The 19,774-nt window shown below is 35.1% G+C and overlaps 1 protein-coding gene across 4 annotated transcripts in view; it reads left to right on the top strand.

Moving 5' to 3' along the window:
* LOC143240497 (N-acetylglucosamine-6-sulfatase-like) overlaps nt 1–19,774 on the top strand; it is a 55,699-nt gene that overhangs the window by 31,118 nt on the left and 4,807 nt on the right. For 3 of the 4 annotated variants that reach the window (XM_076483011.1, XM_076483012.1, XM_076483010.1), the window contains exons 9-12: nt 12,335–12,453; nt 13,429–13,532; nt 17,536–17,751; nt 18,945–19,055. In XM_076483011.1, the coding sequence (XP_076339126.1) occupies nt 12,335–12,453; nt 13,429–13,532; nt 17,536–17,751; nt 18,945–19,055 (550 nt within the window). Of the gene's footprint in view, nt 1–12,334; nt 12,454–13,428; nt 13,533–17,535; nt 17,752–18,944; nt 19,056–19,774 lie in introns of those variants that run through there. The other variant, XM_076483013.1, reaches the window with a different exon arrangement.

The following is a 19,774-nucleotide window of genomic DNA, read 5'->3' on the forward strand; positions in this document are numbered from 1 at the left end:
GATATAAGTGCCTAATATATCAACATACTCTTCTTTTTTCATGATTCCATTGACGAGGTGAAGGTTGCCTATACCAGAAGAGCTGAAGGAACTCCATAGCATGATCGAGCCACCTCCAAGTTTAACTGTAGGGATGGTGTTCTTTGGAATATTTTGTTCCCCCTTCTTATGGAAAATATTCCAAACATCATTGTGGCTGAAAAGCTTGATTTTAGTCTTGTCTGACCACAGAATACTCTTCTAATAGGTAATGGGTTTATCTGCATGCTTTCTTGCATACCTCAATTGTGCTTCTAAATGAACAGGCTTCAAATATGGAGTTCTACGAGAAAGGCATGCTTTGAACCCAGAAGAGCGTAACTGTAGAGGTGCTCACTTGAACCCCAGTTTCCCTTACCAGTTTCTTTATGTCATTACGTGTTAAATGAGTGTTTCTACTACCTTCACTGAGAACCTTCCTCTTGATTCTCTCTGGAATTTTGGTGGGGCGTCCAGAATGAGGGAGATTAGCAGTTGATCTTGTAAGCTTAAACTTGTCAATTATGCTTTGAAGATTTCGGCACATTAAGTTGTGTAGCAATACCAGAAAGAGACACACGAGACTTGTATCTTACAATAATTCATTTTTTTAGATCACTGGACAGTTGTTTCCTATTTGCCATGATGACCAAGCAGATAATGACAGAGACGGCACTAAATTGTCGGAAGTACATTTTTTGCTGGCTAAATTCCAATAGTTATGAACCCAGTGAAAATTAAAAACAAAAAGCAAGGATTTAGCTGAAGCATGTATTGATCTCAACAAAACAATGTGTTCATTGTATAAGAAATTTTTCGAATTAAGGAGCATAGATTAAGTCACTAGAAGATACATATCACATTACACAATTCAAAATACTAGCAGACTTTATTCAGTAGCAAAGGAAATTCTGAGAACAGCCTGTATATACTTTATTTATTTCATAACTATGTCTAATGATTATTTTTTATTTTGGTTAGGTAGTAATTATTTCTGAAAAACATAGTAAATGTAGTGATTTAAGCATCTAATCATTAACTGTTAAAGAAATTTTTAAACTTGGTAAATACTGATTTTGGAGTTTGACTTCACATTGCTCTCATTTTCAGCTGAGTGTTTGTTAGCTGAGGATTTTGTTGAAAAATATTCCCTAAAGAACTTTAAAATTGTATGCATGTTAGCAATAGTTTTTGTTAGCCATTATGTTCAATAATATAAATATTCATAATTGCTAAAAATTTCTTAATTTTTGATACCAACCATTGGTAAACACTTTTGGCCAATGCATACAAGAAAAAACATTGGAAGCATAATGAAGTTTGGAATGGCCTAGTGGTTAGGACACTAAACTTGCAATATGCAGATCCTGGGTTTGAATTCTGTTATTGAAGGTGCTTGCTTTTTAGTTGTGGAGGCATTTAAATGCCATAAGCAATCCCACTATTTGTTGGTAAAGAGTAGGTCAAGAGTTGGTAGTGGATGGTGTTGACTAGCTACTTTCCCTCTATTCTAGTACTTTAACATTTGGGATGGATAGTACAGATATCCCTTGAAATTTGTAGCCACAGCTAGCTCAATTTCATTTTTTTTAATCTAAATTCTAACAATATTTCAGTTTTATGCCCTTCCAAATGAATCCGATTTGATCTGGATTGGGGAACAATCCTGAAACCCAATTACTCACATGTTCATCCCCATAAACAATTAGTTCTCTCATGCACAGTACTTGAATATATGAAAATTTATGTTTATGCTTGAGATAATCCGTGCATTTGTATATCTGAGTGTTTTGTTATATTGCTTTGTCTTCACAATTTTGTTATGTTATAATTATACCATCATTGTCAACCAAGTGCATAAGAATAACTGACAAAGAATACCTATAAATAGATTCTCTCTGAGGTTAGCATGGTCACAACCAAGTGGGATTTCTTACAATAGACACTGGAGGCTTTGGAATTTGAATTAGGGGTTCCCAATGTACCTGCTGGTTGAACGAGATATTGATTTGTTTATCTTTTGGAAACTTTCAAATATTGTCTTGATTTTGATAACGTAAGAGTCAGAATGTATAAGATATTTAGTATAGGTCTTAATTCATTGTTTTATCTTGCCACAATCCTGTGTTGAATTGATATGTTTGTTAAGCTGTAATTTCATGCTCGTACCAGTAACAGTATAGCTTTGTGAACAATTGTCTTCTATGGGTCTGTAATTTGAATATCTGTGTTTATTTGCTTATATGAACTTTGGCAATGTTGCTAAACTTGTTAATTCTTTATTGTTACAGTTTCATGGTGTAGGTGGTACGAATGTAGTTCATCACATTAAATTCCATTTAAACATCAGTGATGTTGTGTGGGTTCATATGGGGAACAGTTAAACTCAGACGCCTTTAGGATTCATCATGAATTGTGATAATTGAGACACTCTTCGGATACAGGAAAATAGGAACTGCATGAGCGTGTCCATCATGTTGACTGATGTGACTCCTACTTGAGCAAGAGATGTACAAGAACCAAGAGAACTCCATGTAGAGCCCACAGTAAATGTGATGGAGGAGACAGAACAAGTCACAGAAAATCAAGAAAAGATTGTTGAAAGTGTGGAAATAGACATCACAACACTCAAGCCAGAGGTCTCAAGCATTTGCAAGAGAGATTGCAGCTCAACCTTGAAAATGAGAGCACTCAAAGAACAAGAGCACACAAAGAAGTTTTGGAAGCTACATTACAAGTATGTAAAGTTGTTAAAAGAATGTGAAACCAAGCTAGAAAGTATGTTTGAAATAATTACCATGCAACAGATGAAAACTGAACTGGAAACAGAGTTTTCAAGGTTGGAAAATGTCTATGACAATGTTAGAAAATTGACTGATAACCCAGATCCCAATCTTAGAAGAAGCATTGACCAATTGCATGCTGGTAGAGATCTCCTACATGGGATAATCCCAATGAGACTCCCCTCCCATAATGACAAGTGTCCCAAATCTCTTTGCTCTCTGAAATCAGTTTCATCCACATCATCAAGGAGCTCAACAAGAACCTCAAACACCATAAAGATGATGTAACTGCCCACAGAGCCAAGCTGGAGGCAAGAGAGGCCGAAATGAGGGAAGAAGATGAATTGAATGCACTGGAGCTCAAGGAAACAAAGAGAAGAGCTGAAGCAGATTTGTTTGTAACACAGACAGCCATCAACATTCCTCCTACAGACACTGGATTGAAAACAGCTGCATGTGTCATCCCTCTTATTTCAGCAAACCAAAGTATAGAACAGAATAACAATGAGAAATCACCAACAACTGCATCTGCACACACCTCACAATCCTGCCTAGAACAGATGGACACAATAGTCAGCCTCAGTCACCTCCCATCTCCTGAACCCTTGTATTCACAGGTGACTCACTCATCTATCATGACTGGAACATGGCATTCAAGTCTTTCATCGAAACAAAGAAGGCGAGCAATGCAGAGAAAATACATTACCTCAAGAGATATGTCAGCAGAGCAGCTGGGGATGCAATCAATGGTTATTTCATGCTCAGCTCAGAGAATGCCTTCCAGTGAGCTGAGGCAGTCTTGGAAGATCAATATGGCAATCCATTTATTGTAACTGAGGCATTCAGGAACAAGCTAGAAATATGGCCCAAAATGACAGGAAGATATGTAGGACTCAGGAAGTTCTCAGATTTCTTGAATCAGTGCAAAGCAGCCATGGCTGAAGTGAAAGGTCTGGACACAGAGAGAACCAGAAGCTCCTCAGAAAACTACAGGATGGTCGTGACAAGATGGCTGAAGGTTGTGTATACAATAAAAAACAAAACCACTGGTTCTCAATACCCATTATTTCACCAGTTTGTGAAATTCATGATGAGTGAGAGATGGCCTGTGATCCCATTGCCTCACTAGGATCTTTGAGGACCAATAGAGATCAGTCATTAAAGAGAGAAACAGACTACAGCTGCCAAGGTTTTTACATCAACAACTGACACACTCAAAAAGACAATGCAGAATAAAACCTGCCTCTACTGTGGCAGTAAAGGCCACTTTATGGTGGAATGCAGGACTTTCTCCAACAAAGCCTTGTCCGAAAAAGAGGACTACATTAAAAAAATGGGCTATGCTATGGACACCTCACAGTGGGACACTTAGCATGAAAGTGCCCCCAGAAGTGCATTTGCCAAAAATGCAACAAGAAACACCCAACAAGTCACTATGAGACAAGGGACACCTTGGTCAGAGACACAGACACTGGCAGAAGCCAAGTTAAGGAAGGAACTCAGAGTGCAGTGTGCTGTAAAGTTTTGATGTCCAGGAATGAACCTGTCATCTGCTCAATAATTGTGCCTGTCTTTGTCGCTAGTTTATGCACTCTTGAACATGCAGTCCGATAACACCTTCATTCTGAAAGACACAGCAGACAGACTTGGAGCCCAAGCAGAATCAACAGCTTTGAGGCTCACAACGATAATGTCTAAAGACCAAAGGGTCAGCTGCCCCCGAGTCCAGAACCTGGTGATACATGGTTTGCACTCTCCCACAAAAATATCTTTTCCAACTGTCTACTACAGAAACTACATCCCTGTTGATGTGTCACATATTCCAACCCCTGAAACAGCTAGATCTTGGCCCCATCTTTGTGGAATAGTACAAAAAATTGCACAGCTGCAAGACTGTGAGATTTGCCTTCTTATTGGGTACAACTGCCCACAAACTTTGGCTTTATTACTGGTGAGGGTAACCAGTCATTTGCTGAAGAGACTGAATTGGGATGGAGTATTGTGGGGTGCATAGACCTAGCAGAGGACTCGGGGGATATGATAGCAATTTCTCACAGAATACTTGTGAGAAAAATCCCAGAGGCATTCCAAGTGGCACATGGAGGGAGTTCCAGATATGAAGTCTACTGCATGTACAAGACATCCATATGGGAAGAAAGGTGTAACTCTCAAGAAATCAACTGGACCCTTGAGTCAGATTTCAATGATGTCCATGCAGAAAGAGATCAATTATTCTCACAGGATAACTTGAAATTCAAGAAGATCATAGGTCAGTCCATCCATGAAAAAGGGTATTATGAAATGTCATTACCCTTCAAGAAGAGGTCTAAACTTCTGAACAATAGAGAAATGACCCTGGATTGCCTGAACCATCTTCAGAGAAGGTTTTCAAAAGACTCAAGGTACCTCTCAGACTATGCTTCATTCATGAACAACTTGATCCTCAGCAGGGATGCTGAGAGAGTTCCAGACCCAGAAATTCCTGAAAAAATGGCTTGGTACATTCCCCATCATGAAATGTACCCCCCAAAAAAAGCCAAGTAAAATTCAGGTCGTCTTCAACTGTGCAGCAAAGTTTCAAGGACACTCGCTGAACAGCCATCTTCTTAAGGGCCCAAATGTGGTGAACAGCTTGGTGGGAGTGCTATGTCGATTCTAAGAAAAAAGTGTAGCCTTCACCTGTGACATTGAGAAAATATTCCACTAGTTCTGGGTCCAGAAAGAAGATAGAGATTTTTTAAGGTTTCTGTGGATTGAAGACCTGTCCTGGGATGTGGTGGACAACTGAATAAAGCTTGCTTATAACAACACAGTAGAAAGCCCCCAAGCTGCTTACTTCATTCAAGAAGGCTTTTATGTGGACGATGGCCTAAAGAGCATCAAAACTGTCAGTAAAGCTATCTATTTCATAAAGGAGACCCAAACAATTTGCACAAAGGGAAACATCCATCTGCACAAGTTCTGGACTCAAATTCCCCTACAGACATGTCACCAAAAACGGAAAACCTTAATCTGCCAGAGGAGGGGACCCCATTGGAGAGAGTGTTGGGCATACAGTGGTGTGTAGGGTCTGATCTACTTCAATTTTGAGTGACCCTCATGGATCAACCTTTGACACGATGAAGCATCCTCTTTACAGTAACTTCTGTATATGATCCTCTAGGGTTTTTCGTCCCATTCATTTTGATTGGGAAACAAATCCTGCAGCAAATGTACAAAGATGCTGCCAGATGGGATGACCCTCTCAGCGACAACTTGCATCCAAGGTGGAAGTAGTGGAGATCCAAGTTCCATCATTTAATCCAGGATAAAATAACCTGCTGTTACAAGCTAGAAAACTTTGGCAAAGTCATATGTCAAGAGAAACATCACTTCTCAGATGCAAGCATCTTTGGGTATGGTCAGTGCTTGTACCTGAGGCTCATGGATGAACATGGAAATGGGCACTGTTCACTTCTGATGTGAAAGGCAAGAGTGGCACCAATGAAGCTCATCACCATCCCCAGACTAGAGCTCGAAGCAGTTGTGGTGTCCACAAGAGTCAGCAAACTCCTTAAGCTTGAGCTCACCTGGGAAAATGTGGAAGAGTACTTTTGGACTGATACAAAGGTCGTGCTTAGCTACATCAACAATGACATGCGTCGCTTTCACGTATTTGTGGTGAACTGAGTCCAAGCCATCAAAGAAATCTCGGTCCCTTAGCAATGGAACTATGTTCGAAAAGATCAGAATCCGGCTCACCATGCAACATGCTCTGTCCACGTGGAGATGCTGGATGACATGAGCATTAACGCATTCATCAATAATTTGCAGTGCTTCATTGCATTGACTGCCCTCTGACCGAGGAAGCAACTTCATTGGAGCCCATGGATAATTTGCCAAACTCTTGGAGGAATGCAAGGAAGGCAAACTCAAGAACTTTCTGATCAGTCAAGGATGTGAATTTGTCCAGCATGTTCCCCAATTCAGCCACATGGGTGGCATCTGCGAGAGACAGATCCAATCAGTTCGAAACATCCTTACAGGTCTTCTTCATGTTGCTGCCAGAAGACTTAATAGCTCATTACTGCAAAGTTTTTCTACGAGGTGATGGCAGTTGTAAACAGTTGCCACTTGTCAGTGGAGAATCTCAACGATCTGCTAGGTCCAATTCCCATCACCCTTAAGACTGAGCCAGTGATTCCTCCCCTGGGAGAGCTTGTTTGTGAAGATCTGTATGCCAGAAAAGGGTGGAAGAAAGTACAGTATCTCACAGAAAGATTCTGGCAGCAGTGGCACAAAGAGTATCTGCTAAGTCTTCAGATGCATCAAAAATGGACAACCAAGCATAGAAACCTAAAGCACAGAGGTATAGTTCTAGGAAGAACACCCAACAGGATGCTGGAAATAAGCAAAAGTCATGGACGCTATGCCAAGCAAAGATGGTCTAGTGAGGAAACTGTAAATACTGGTGGGAGATTTGAGACTCAGTGACCGAGGACTTCCAACTAGGAAAACCAGCTATTTGGAAAGACCTGTGCATAATATCATCCTGCTGTTGGACAATAATTCTTCTGAATAATATGTAATTTAGTAAATTGAGTGATTTAGGGAGGTATGTAACCACAGCTAGCTCAATTTCATGTTTTGAATCTAAATCTTAACAGTATCTGAGTTTTATGCCCTTCCAAATAAATCCAGTTTGATCTGGATTGGGGAACGAACCAGAAACCCAATCATACACATTTTCATCCCCATAAACAATTAGTTCTCTCATGCACAGTACTTGAATATATGAAAATTTATATTTACCCTTGAGATAACTCATGTATTTGTGTAATCGAGTGTTTTGTTATATTGCCTTGTCTTTACAATTTTGTCATGTTGTAATTATGCTATCATTGTCCATAAAGCGCATAAGAATACCTATAAATAGATTCTCTCTGAGGTTAGCGTGGTCACAACTACATGGGATATCTTACAATAGACACTGGAGGCTTTGGAAATTGAATTAGGGGCTCCCCATGTACCTGCTGGTCAAACGGGGTATTGATTTGTTTATCTTTTGGAAACTCAAATATTGTCTTGATTTTGATAATGTAAGAGTCAGAATGTATAAGATATTTAGTATAGGTCTTAATTCATTGTTTCTATCTTGCCACAAACCTGTGTTGAATTGATATGTTTGTTAAGTTGTAATTTCATGGTCGTACTAGTAACAACATTTATGTGAAATTCAACAAAGCAAATAAACAACCAAGCAAGGGCAGAATTTGATTGTTCAATGACTGTCGTTCAGCATGATCTAAACAGATGAACATTACTTAGTATGACATAAAAAATCAATTAGAAAATAAACTTTTAGTGATAATTACAATAATTCACTATAAGAGAAACCTCTTCTAGTATAGTTTCTAAAGAAATAATTTACTACCATCAATGGTTATGGAATAGTTGTATCATTTGAATTCTTTGTGTGATTTCAGTAAATGGTTTCATTATTTCTTCAGCATAACAGTGATACTCTCTTGTTAGTACCTATAATGTTTTCAACTAGCCTACTTTACAACACCAGCTGAAGCATTTACATTTTAATTATGTGCATAAATAAAGTCAGAACTTTTAATATCACCAGAGTAAGGATAATAAATGTTTGAATTACCACTACTTCAATACTTACACAATGACATTATAGCAGTTTAGTGATTTTTGTACTGTTGTTGTTTTTTAATCATGACATGCATTGTAAGAACAGGAAGAATCTTGCAGAATATTTTCTAAGCAGGCAAAATGGGCATTTAATTTAACAAATTTTGTTGTCAAAGATAAGACTCAAGGCTACAGAGTGTTGTGTAATTATATCTTGTGGGTCCTATGCAGCAAATTGTATAGGAACCATTAATCACTGTTGTAGACCTCATGGAGCAACTTAGAATTGATTCAATCAATAATATTGGTAGTTATACCCATGGCTATTGATGGTGTGAAAGTGTTGGTCTTACTGAGGAGGAGTAAGTTTTGTGAAAATGCTCAGCCATCAGTGTTGTGAGAATCGTAACTACAGTTTTTCTTAGGCCTAGTATTATGAAGTAGTTAACACCAAAAATGCACTTTTTAATGTGTTAATTCTTTTATTTCATAATTTAAGCCAATAAATACAGAAATGCTAGATATATGTAAGATATATTTCCTCAAATATAAAAAGCATTAGCAGTAATATTTAATAGCATTCAAATAGGATATGAATTATAAAAAATAAAAAGAAAGGTAAAAAAAAAGAAACTACATCCATCAAACTGATAATACAACGTAGCATAAAAGTCAGGAAAATTTGAATATCCCTCTTGAAAAACATACAAATATATTAACTTTATTCAAATTCTGTTGTGGAGAGTTAGTAGCTGAAATGTAAGATAAAAGCCTAATTAGTTATTTAATAGGGTTAGTTTATCAAATTGAATATGAAAAATTTATTACATGTTTTCTCATGACACAAACAGTTAAGTTTTTAAAACACAAATGGCAGATATGTTGAAGTTATTAACATCTCATTGTTAAAGTGTCTGGATGACCTGTTGGAATTCCTGTTTGTTGTTTACTTGATGGAAACCTTTAAGAAAATTATAAAAAAAAAGTATGTGGACTTGCACATAAGAACTTGGGTTGTCAATAGATCAGTAAGTATACATTACTTTCAGTCAACATTTTTTAGTCATGGTACAGTATGAAACATAATTTCACATTTCATGAAAACTTTATTTGAGAATTGAAAACCTCCAGGAGGCTTTATTAATGAATCAATTGTCACTTGGAAATTTTTTTGCTCTGTTTCTACAAGATATGAAAAATGATCTCAAATAAAACTTAACTATTCTTGTGTAATATACATTTTTTCTTTGAGTATAGGGTCCAAAATTAAGCAAGTGGAATAGCCTTGGTTTGCTATCAAGCTTTAAATTACCTTTTCCATTAAATTCCAAAAAGGATAGAAGACTGTATTACAAGCGACTGAAGGTCTTTTCCTTTGAAACGTTGTAGCCACTGGTAGTTATAAAATATTCCTGTTTTAGAAAGAGGAATCAAAATAAAGCAATATCTACAATTTTAGTGGGAAAAATGTAACTGTAAATTTGCATTAAATCTGTTAACTTGTGTTTAAAAATTAATAGAAATTTTGTCAATAATCTACTAATTACTGCAAAATATTTATACATCCTTTCTGTATGTCCTAAAATAGCAATAAATTTTTGATAATGTGTCATGATATTAGACCAATGTATCAATATCCTAGTGGTGATCTTTAAATATGAAAACTTTTCAGAAATATCTTAAAGAAAAATATTTAAGTTAAACCACTTAAAGATGTTGTGGCTTTTGAGATTAAATTACTTAAATCAAATGTTTGTATTTTTCTCACATGTTAGAAAGCCAGTGTTGGGTTTGAAGCATCTGGAAAGGAATATAAGATTAATAAAAAAGCAATTAAGGAAGTCATGATGGAATATAAAAGATGTTTTAGAGGAATTTACAAAAAACTTTACCAAAATGAATTATATTGAAACTTTGTGGTTATGTTTCCTGCTTTAACCCATGAATAATAGCTTGAAATAAAAAGACTGTGTAGCTAAATTAAGAAAGTCTCGAAGGAATTTATTAAAGCTAGTGACCTATAAAAGTTATTATTGCAGAAGAATATGAAGAGTTTCTGGTTGTTAAAGGAGCTTGTAACATGCTAATGTTGAAATGCTATTCCTAAAAATAAAAAAAAACAGTTGACTTATATTTGAATTTTCACATGGTCAAAAGTCCATAAACTATTTTAATATGAAATAAAGTTGTTAAGCATGTTTTTTATTTAAATCATGGCCAAGCTGTGATGGAGTGTGGTTTTTATATAGACAAGCAAACTGAAGTCAGAAATGTAAAATAAAAAACGTCGTTGCCTTAAGAACTGTTTGTGACTGTGTGAAGGAGATTGGTTACTGAAGTGTAAATATTAATGAGAAATGTTTTCTCTTTCTGCTTGATCAACTACAAACATATGATACTTGGAAGAAAAAATGAACTGAATGAAATAAAACAGGTACTTGTAAAACCACATAAATCAATGAAATAAATTATCTCAGTGTTAAAAAAGAAGGCGTGAAGCAAACATTTCTCAACTTCTACAGTCATAATCAGATTTTGTTAATAATTCCATTTGTTAAAAAAATCACTGATGCTTCAAGAAAATATTGCAACAAAAAATTGTTGGTTGGCTGGTTGTTAAGTGCAAAGCTATACAATGGGCTATATGTGTCTTGCCCACTGTGGGTATCAAAACCCAGTTTTAAGCATTGTAAGTATATAGACCTACTGCTGAGCTAATGGTGGCAGTAGTTTTTAAGAGCTTATCTTATCAGAAAAGAACTGAACTGGGAGAAATTTCTAATATTATAAAAGAATAGATTGCTATCAGAGGTAAATATAAACAGTATATTCTGTCCAATTAAAAATTTTATAATTTATAATTTTTTATATATTTTTTAAGCAAAGTAAATTTCTTACACTAGATAATGTTAAAATATGTATTGGTGATGTTTAATGTTAATGAATACTTGATTATGGTATGCTGTTGTTATTAAATTATTTTATTTCTCTGTATGGTTTAATGAGTATGTTTAGGCTTAAGTTATTCTACAGTTTGTGTTAGTAAAAGATATATAAGATAAATGTGCATTTTATTTGTAAACTGTTATTCTTTATGTGCTAATTTTTGTTTTCAGGTGATTTATATATTACATACTAATACTTTTGTTTGGTAGTAATTCTTCTTGAAATAGTTCTAGACAACACCTTTAAGTAGAGGGCATGAACCCATTCCTTGGTTCCAAAAGTGAGAAATAATAGTCAAAGTCTGAAATTAAATATGCTAACTTACAACAAGTGTCAGTAGCATGTTGATATGTTTTTGTGAAGCATCTGAAGATTTATTAAAATCCTTTGATGGAATAGCAACATGTTGGCTAGGTATATGTGCAAATTTATCAGAATATCAGTAACATTTTTAATAGTTGTGCAAGTTTGCAGAATTAGTTCAGTGTGCTGCTTTAGTGTTGGTGTGTTATTTTAATAAATGTGAAAGTATCTGAATGAATTTGATATGAGTGAAAATGCTCAGAAGAGTCTGTACATTCTTACCAAACTGTACCTGATGTGATAGCTGCATGTTATTTAATGTTTTTATTACATCTAGAAGTGTTACCACAAATGCATTGTGTCATTAGTGTGTTTGCTGGTATTTATTTGATATTTTTATTGTAATGCTTTTATTGTGAGAAGAGTGTCTTTTCATGGTGTCTTAATTAAATACAAGTTAATATTTGTTGGAGTTCAGTCCACATTTTGTAAGTATTATATCAGTTTGCAGTACAAACTTCTATCACTAATATTGCAAAAGTATGGATGTATTCATGTATTTATGTATAAGATTAGAGTTTGTACTTAAAAATTTTTTGTACAGTTATTGCAAGAGTGTTCTCTATCATGGACATGACTTTGTTTCATGTTTTCAGATGGCGTACATTACTGTCAGTTGATGATCTGGTTCAGAAAATATTCCTTGTTCTGAAGAGAATAAAGGCTTTGAATAACACTTATATTTTCTTCTCTTCAGATAATGGATTTCATTTAGGTAAACTCTATAACTAACTTTTTTTTAAAAAACAGTAATAATATTTTAAGTTTCTTGCTTCAGTTAGGTCCAGTTCATGAGAAAAAGAATGTTTATCAATAGTAGTGACTTCAGTTTGGCCTAGTTTATAAGAAAGAGATGATTTACTAATAGAAGTGGCTTCCATTTGGATTTGGACCATTTTATAAGAAAGAGACTATTTATAAACAGAAGTTAGTTCCATTTGGTGCAGTTTATAAAAAAGAGACTATTTACCAATAGAAGTGGTGTCCATTTGGTCCAGTTTATAGGAAAAAGACCAACAGAAGTGGCTTCAGTTTGGCTCAGTTTATAAGAAAGTGAATACTTACCAAAAGAAGCGACTCCCATTTGGTCCAGTTTGTATATAAGAGACCAGTGCAAGTGCTTCCATTTGGTCAAGTGAAGAATGTTTCATGATAGCAGTTGTTCAGTTCTGCTACACAATCTGGATACTTCATTATTGTTTGGCCAGAAATGTTGATTTTAAGTTGACTTTCAATTGAATATTGTATATTGGGATACGTTTAAGAATGATAAATGTATAAAACAAAGACCCTGCATGCAGAACAAGGATTTTATGCTCAAATACATTTGTAAATTATTGTAATCTATTGTGTATATGATTTTAAGCTTTATAATTTAAGATGTTCTTCAAGACTAGCAGATTTATTAAAACTTATTCATGATATATCCAGCTGTCAACAGCAATAGTGTGTGAAGTGTATTGGACATAAAGTAATTTCCATTTTCACATACTTATTGCTGCATAACCTATCTGTATTCTTATAAGAAGGGAAAATGCATGTTTCATTTGCCACAAGTCATCCATTGTTTGGATCAGTACGCTATTAATACACCCATGTAGTACCTTAATGGCATAGTTTAGCTTTAAGTACTTCATTAGTGGTATGTACTTATAGATTTTTAATATTATTGTGTATTGTGACATTATAGGTCAGTTTTCACTTCCACAAGATAAAAGGCAGCTTTATGAGTTTGATATCAGAGTTCCTTTGCTAGTGAGGGGACCTGGAATAACACCTGGAACAGTGGTTAAGGTGAGGATTTTTGCTATAAAGAGATTGTCCTGAGAATTAAAATATTCAGTACCATAATTAGAAATGGAATCTAGAAATTAATACACATTCCAAAACATGCATACCTCCACTGACAGTATAGCTATTTCTTGACCTATAGACAAGTCTACTCTCCATATCAGTGTTCTCAAACATTTTGCAGTACACTATACAATGATTCAGGTCTGTCTTGCTTGAATGGAAAATTTTTGTGATGCATTCTGACAATTCCACAGTGGTATCTCAGATTTCTTGTCAAGGAGGCATGCCTTTGTTTTGTACGTTAGATCTTCTTTACTTGACTCATTCTCATTATATCAGTTTCTTAGCATGTCACGTTCCAAGTGTGATGAGTTTAATTGCAGATTATATGTCTCAACCTTATCAGATTCTTCTGATGGAATGGATGCCACATCCCAAGGTTTTTCAGTGGATTTGCTCTCATTTTTGGTATCCTATGACTGATGAGTTGGTAGCTCATTTGAATTCTCATTTACTGTTGTTTTGGTGTCCAATACCTCATCATCAGGTGTAGGCACTTAAGACTGGATGACTTTACATCTGTATGCTTTTCCCCCAATGTGACTATTGCCCCTGTGGCTGATTCTTCTCTCTTGGTTGCATCTTATTGGACAACTCAAGCATAGTCTCTGCTTCTTCAGAATCTGCAGGATTGTCCACATTGGCCACCTCTGTTGAGACAATTTTGATTGCACCTTATTGGACAACTCATATGTAGTCTCTGCTGCTTCAGTATCTGCAGGATTGTCCACATTGGTCACCTCTGTTGAGACAACCTTGATCAGCCATTCTCTACCAAGATGTTTGGAAACTCAGTAATCATGCTTGAAAGTTATGCATTCTTCTGCCTAGCATAAGAGTTTAACTTCTCATTTTTCTCTGTATTCAACTAAATCTCTTCATAGACCAACCGTGGCCATTTGTCAACAGAAATGAAATGTTTATCATCAGTGGTGTATTAAAAGGAATTTCAACCCTCTTCATCCTAAAATAATTCCTGTATCCCATTTTATGACTTAGGTATTTTAGGAGGGTCTTGCTTCATCTATGGTGGCTTTATAAGGCATACTTATTCACTATTTCTCAGTATTCCAGATATTGGAAGGTTTTTGAATTCCCAGTACTCTCAGGTCTGTTGAAATACTTTTATATTCTTTGGCCCAACTGACCTCTTCATTTATCAAATGGGGATTTTACAGTTGTTTTACATGTGCTATCCTCTCTTTGAGCCCTTAGCTTTGTGTTCTTTATTTCTTCTTTCTCGTAAATTTTATTTTATGTTTTGTTGGCTTGTGGATGTTGTCCATTGGAGTTATTTGCTTTACCCCAACAGGACTCTGGCATCCAGGGAAAGAGAAAGATCCTTCTCACCAATCCATTTGCTAGTTACTTCTCACATTTTTGACAGCTCCTGTTCTGATAGTTTGTTGTTTCCTGTCAGTGGGTCCTTAGGAGTTACATGGCTTGTACTATCTTATTTTAAGGAACTAGGAATTGATTGTTCATTCAGTGATATTTTATCAGTTTCTTATCTCCCATTATCCTAATGAGATGGCTTCACAAGTTGATTAACATGATCTACAGAGAATTATTGTTGCAGGAGAGGAAACTTTTGTGTCACATTTCATCAGATTTGTCATATCTCTATGTCCTGAACCACCTAGTAGAATTGATCTTTGGAAGACTTGTGGAATAGTTTATGAACTACTGTTAACACTTTTCTATCTCATTCTTACATGATCTGGCAATTTCCTCTTCTGAGGGTTTTTGAATACCCCTGTAACTCTTTAACCAAAAGTGTGCCTCTTCCTTAATCATATATGCTTTTATTTCTGTGGTCCCTTTATTTTTTACTAGATATCACTCTGTGACAACTGTTGGCCAAGCAGATATGCTTTCTATTTGCAATTCTGCACCAGCAACCAATTTCACTATAATTATTACAGGCTCTGTCAAAAAGGGGTACTCCATAAGACCATCTAGTCACATAGTGGATGGTATTACTATATTATCATGGACTGCTACTTGTGTACTATCATGAGCAAAAGCTAAAAGTTATCCTGCTTGAATAGATCAGAGTCAGTTTGCTTTTAAAAATGTAGGGAACTTGGTTCACCTGTTGCACAGTATCCTGAGGACTTTGCAGTGCATATTACATGCCAGACTCTACTAGTGGAGCTCAGGAGTCCTTACCACCTCTAATTTCCATTCACTGGGGTAGTTGCCAGAGACATTTCCTCTAGAATGTTCTAGTGCATTCTGCCATTCTTGGAGGAGAGAGCAAAGTTGGAAGCCCTCCTATTCAGGTCCCTGGAGGTTTTTCCCATGTACCAGAAGGAGTGGTATTAGCCTATGCAGGAGCCTAGTCATAATTCCAGTTTAGTTTTGACACTATGCTATCCAGTTTGGGTGTGCATATCCCTTCTCTTTGATCATTGTTGGTTTCATATATTGTTCATGGAAAGAAGTTTACTATCTTTTAATTATTTCAAATGTGAGGTTATCCCATCCTAGGTTCTTGGTTGAGCACAAGTTCCACATTCTCTACATAATTCCAGGGGCAAATAAAATACTCCTTACCCACTTGGTTGAAAAGTGAAGATGAATGATCATAATTCCAGACCAGATGAATTCTGTTTCTTTAGGAGAGTATGACATACACATTCCCATCATTGCAAACCTGGGGTGTTGCCTTTTGAAATTCTTAAGGTGAAAAAGAAGGTTTGTCCACTTTGGTGTAGCTTTCTTTCTTATTATGATTTTAGTGATTTGAAGTGCATCACACTATGGCTAGAGATTAAGATCCAATCAAAAATATGTGTATATATATAACATTGTAGTCCAATAGCCATAGCAACTTTGAGTTACAGAACCTCAAGTATCTGCTGGAGCTGACTTGTACTGACAATTAATCATATCATACCCCACCTTTGATATAGGAACTAGGTTCTGGGTGAAGAGCATACCTGTTCTGGATGTAGTGTAGTTCAACCACTTATCTTTATCTTGGTATGCTCATGCTCTGTAGAGATTCTTTCTGTATGGATAATACCTACACTGGCCCCTTAACCTTTTCAGCGTGAGATTCTAGCTATATTGTCAGCGGAGGTATGCATGTTTGGGAAGTTAAGATTTCGCTAAACTAAAAATGTATTTCCAATAATACGTACCTCTACTGCTGCTATACCATTCTACTTACCCACTAAGAGATGATTTATGTCTTAAAGTGAATATATTATTTGAATGAGGTGCTTATATACAGTGCCTAGATAGAGGATGCATTGAAGTTGGTGGAGGATTTTGCAAATTAGAATTTGTTAAAGTCATTTGAGTGGGGGTATAAAAGACTGGAGCAAGCATGTTCAATGCTTAGATAGACAAAGAGTGGAAACCCTGAAGATTTAAAAATAGCTGTTTTGTCAGTGGAGGTAAGTATTATTGGAAATACCTTTTCAGTTTAGAAAATGTTAACTTTCAAAGAAGTGATTAACTTGTGAACTTCGAGAATGCAAGAAAAATCTTCTGTGTGATAGGAAAAAAGGAAGGAATTAAATTTATAACTTACACCCTAAAATATTGACAATTAAATACATTTTATGTTTTAAACAATTTAGTTACTGAAATTTGTCATGAATTAATTGTGGTTTTCTTAGCATTATTATTGCAGAGTGCTTGAAGTTGACTCTTTCATAGCTTGGTTTTATATTCAAGTCCAGTATGCATGTTGGTAAACCTTATATTCTCAAGTTTGTGATGATAAATTGAAATATAGTAGCTGTATTTAAAAATGGTAAAAAGTTTATTTTTAGGTATTGTAGTATTCAAGAGAGATTTGAGTTTTTGTTGCTGTACTCTAGTTGTAAATTTAATATCCAACCTCTTTACCAAATGTTTATAATTAAACTTAGATTAATTTTTTTCCAGGTGTTAGTACTATTATTTATCTTTTATTTATATATTATAGAATCCTGTACTTAACATAGATTTTGCTGCAACATTTCTGGACTTGGCTGGTATTAAAAAACCAGGCTTCATGGATGGAACTTCTTTTGTACCTCTTCTGAAAAATGTGACTACATTAGTTGAGTCATGGCGAACAGAATTTGTTGTGGAGCATAAGGGAGAGTCAGAAGTTGGGCCAGCGAAAGGTTGTCCCCAGTATCCCAATGGTGGGGTAAAGGTGAGCAATAGCTACTAAACATTGCATAATGAAGAGTTGTCCTTAATAATCTACTAAACATTGCACAATGAAGAGTTGTCATCAATAATCTACTAAACATTGCACAATGAAGAGTTGTCCTCAATACTCCTGTAGTAGTACCAAAGTAAGACACAAGTTCTGTTCAAGTGTAAATATTTAGCAGTAGTATAAGGATAGGAGCATAATTATGGTAGTGTTTATTGGACAGAACTTTACTTAAGACACAAAATATCAACTGGCTTATGGAGCTCAACGTGGTTGAACTTGTAGAAATAAACGTTTAGTATGTGATCTAACAATGGTTGTAAACTCAGTGACCAAAACTAAACTAAGAAAAATCATAAAGTTAATGGTCATTTGCTTCCACAGCAATGCTGCTTTAGAAATACAGGAGTTATTTTTTTTCATTTATGGATTAGCTTGGATAATATTTTTAGAGTAGTGAAATACCATAAATTAAGAAGTAATTTTCATATGTTAAAATTAAGAAGTAATTTTTGTATGTTAAAATTAAGAAGTAATTTTCATATGTTAATAAAACCCAATTGACTCAATGAAGTAGTGTACATGCCAATAAAAAGGTGTGCTATCATATGAAACCTGTACTGGACATAGTGCAGTTCAACCATTCATGTATCATCTTTATCTTGATATGCTCATGTTCCATACAGATGCTTTCTGTATGGATCATGTTTGCATTGGCTCACCACCTTTTCAATGTGAGATTCTAACTATACTGTCAGCAAAGATATGTATGTTTTGGAAGTTAACATTTTTCTAAAGTGAAAATGCATTTCCAGTGATACTTACCTCTGCTGACACTCAACCATCTTACCTCCCCACTAAGAGATGGTTTTCTCTCAAAAAAGTGAATACATTATTTGTATCCTATGAACACTCCTAGAAAAGCTTAGCAAGAAACTAACATCATGTATGCTTTGTGAACAAGCTAGTGTTTACTTATGTAAGATATTCAGTGTCACTTTTATTTTAATTAGGTTTTTACACAATAGTTAAAAAGTCTGTGTTCCTGGTCTAATGATTAAAAAGGTATAATGGTGTTCAGACCATAAACATGTAAAACGTTCAATAATGTGAAGTTGTGTGGAAAATCTGTCAGTTATAACTGTAGTTTTAAAGAGTTGTAATGTTGCTCTTTCCCTGTGTTCCAGAACTGTGTTCCAGATTGCATCTGTGAGGACTCATGGAACAACACTTACACATGCCTCAGAATGCTTTCTTCTTCTGAAAACAGCATTATTTGTGTTTTTGATGATCACCAGGTATGATATTTAATGTGCCAAAAAAATTTGTTTTGTATTCAAAGGCTAAGATTTTTATGTAGATAGTGGTTTGTATTTTTAAAATATTTTTAAACTGTTTGAAGATTTATTGTGAATAAAACAACATTAAATGAATAGCATTGTTATATTTCTTATTGGTAGATAATATATTTGAGACAAAAGAATTTTTTTAAGTGCATTTGGTCCTATTTGCTTTCTAAATGTTTAGTCTGAAAGTAATTTTTTTTCTTATTAATTGTAAGAAAATTTTTTTCTTCAGTTTGACCATTATCATATGTAAACCTTATTTTTCTTGTAAAAAATGAAATGTACTTCACAAGAGGAGTTCATTAGAGCTGGGCAATTAATAGAATCTGCTACTCGTTTAATTGTAGATTGCATCCAACCAGTCAATTATTCTCACCTGAAGTGGCTAAAAAAGTTAAGAAAAATTATTTCTACTTAGGAGATGGCTAAAAAACATATATAATACAAAAATCTGGCTTTTGATGTTCATATCCCTGGTAGGAAGGGCATAGTACAGATGGCCCATTGTGTAGCTTAACAACAAACAGAATGTCAATATTTTGATTACTTGGGTAGTTAAAATAATTGAAAATAGTTATAATCATAAATCCTAATTTTGAATATTTGATTAATTTTTTGAGCTATGACACTAACTGATTATGTTTGATAAGCTTGAATGAATTAAAAATAAT

This window comes from Tachypleus tridentatus, chromosome 13, assembly GCF_004210375.1.
Source record: "Tachypleus tridentatus isolate NWPU-2018 chromosome 13, ASM421037v1, whole genome shotgun sequence".
NCBI lineage: Eukaryota > Metazoa > Arthropoda > Merostomata > Xiphosura > Limulidae > Tachypleus > Tachypleus tridentatus.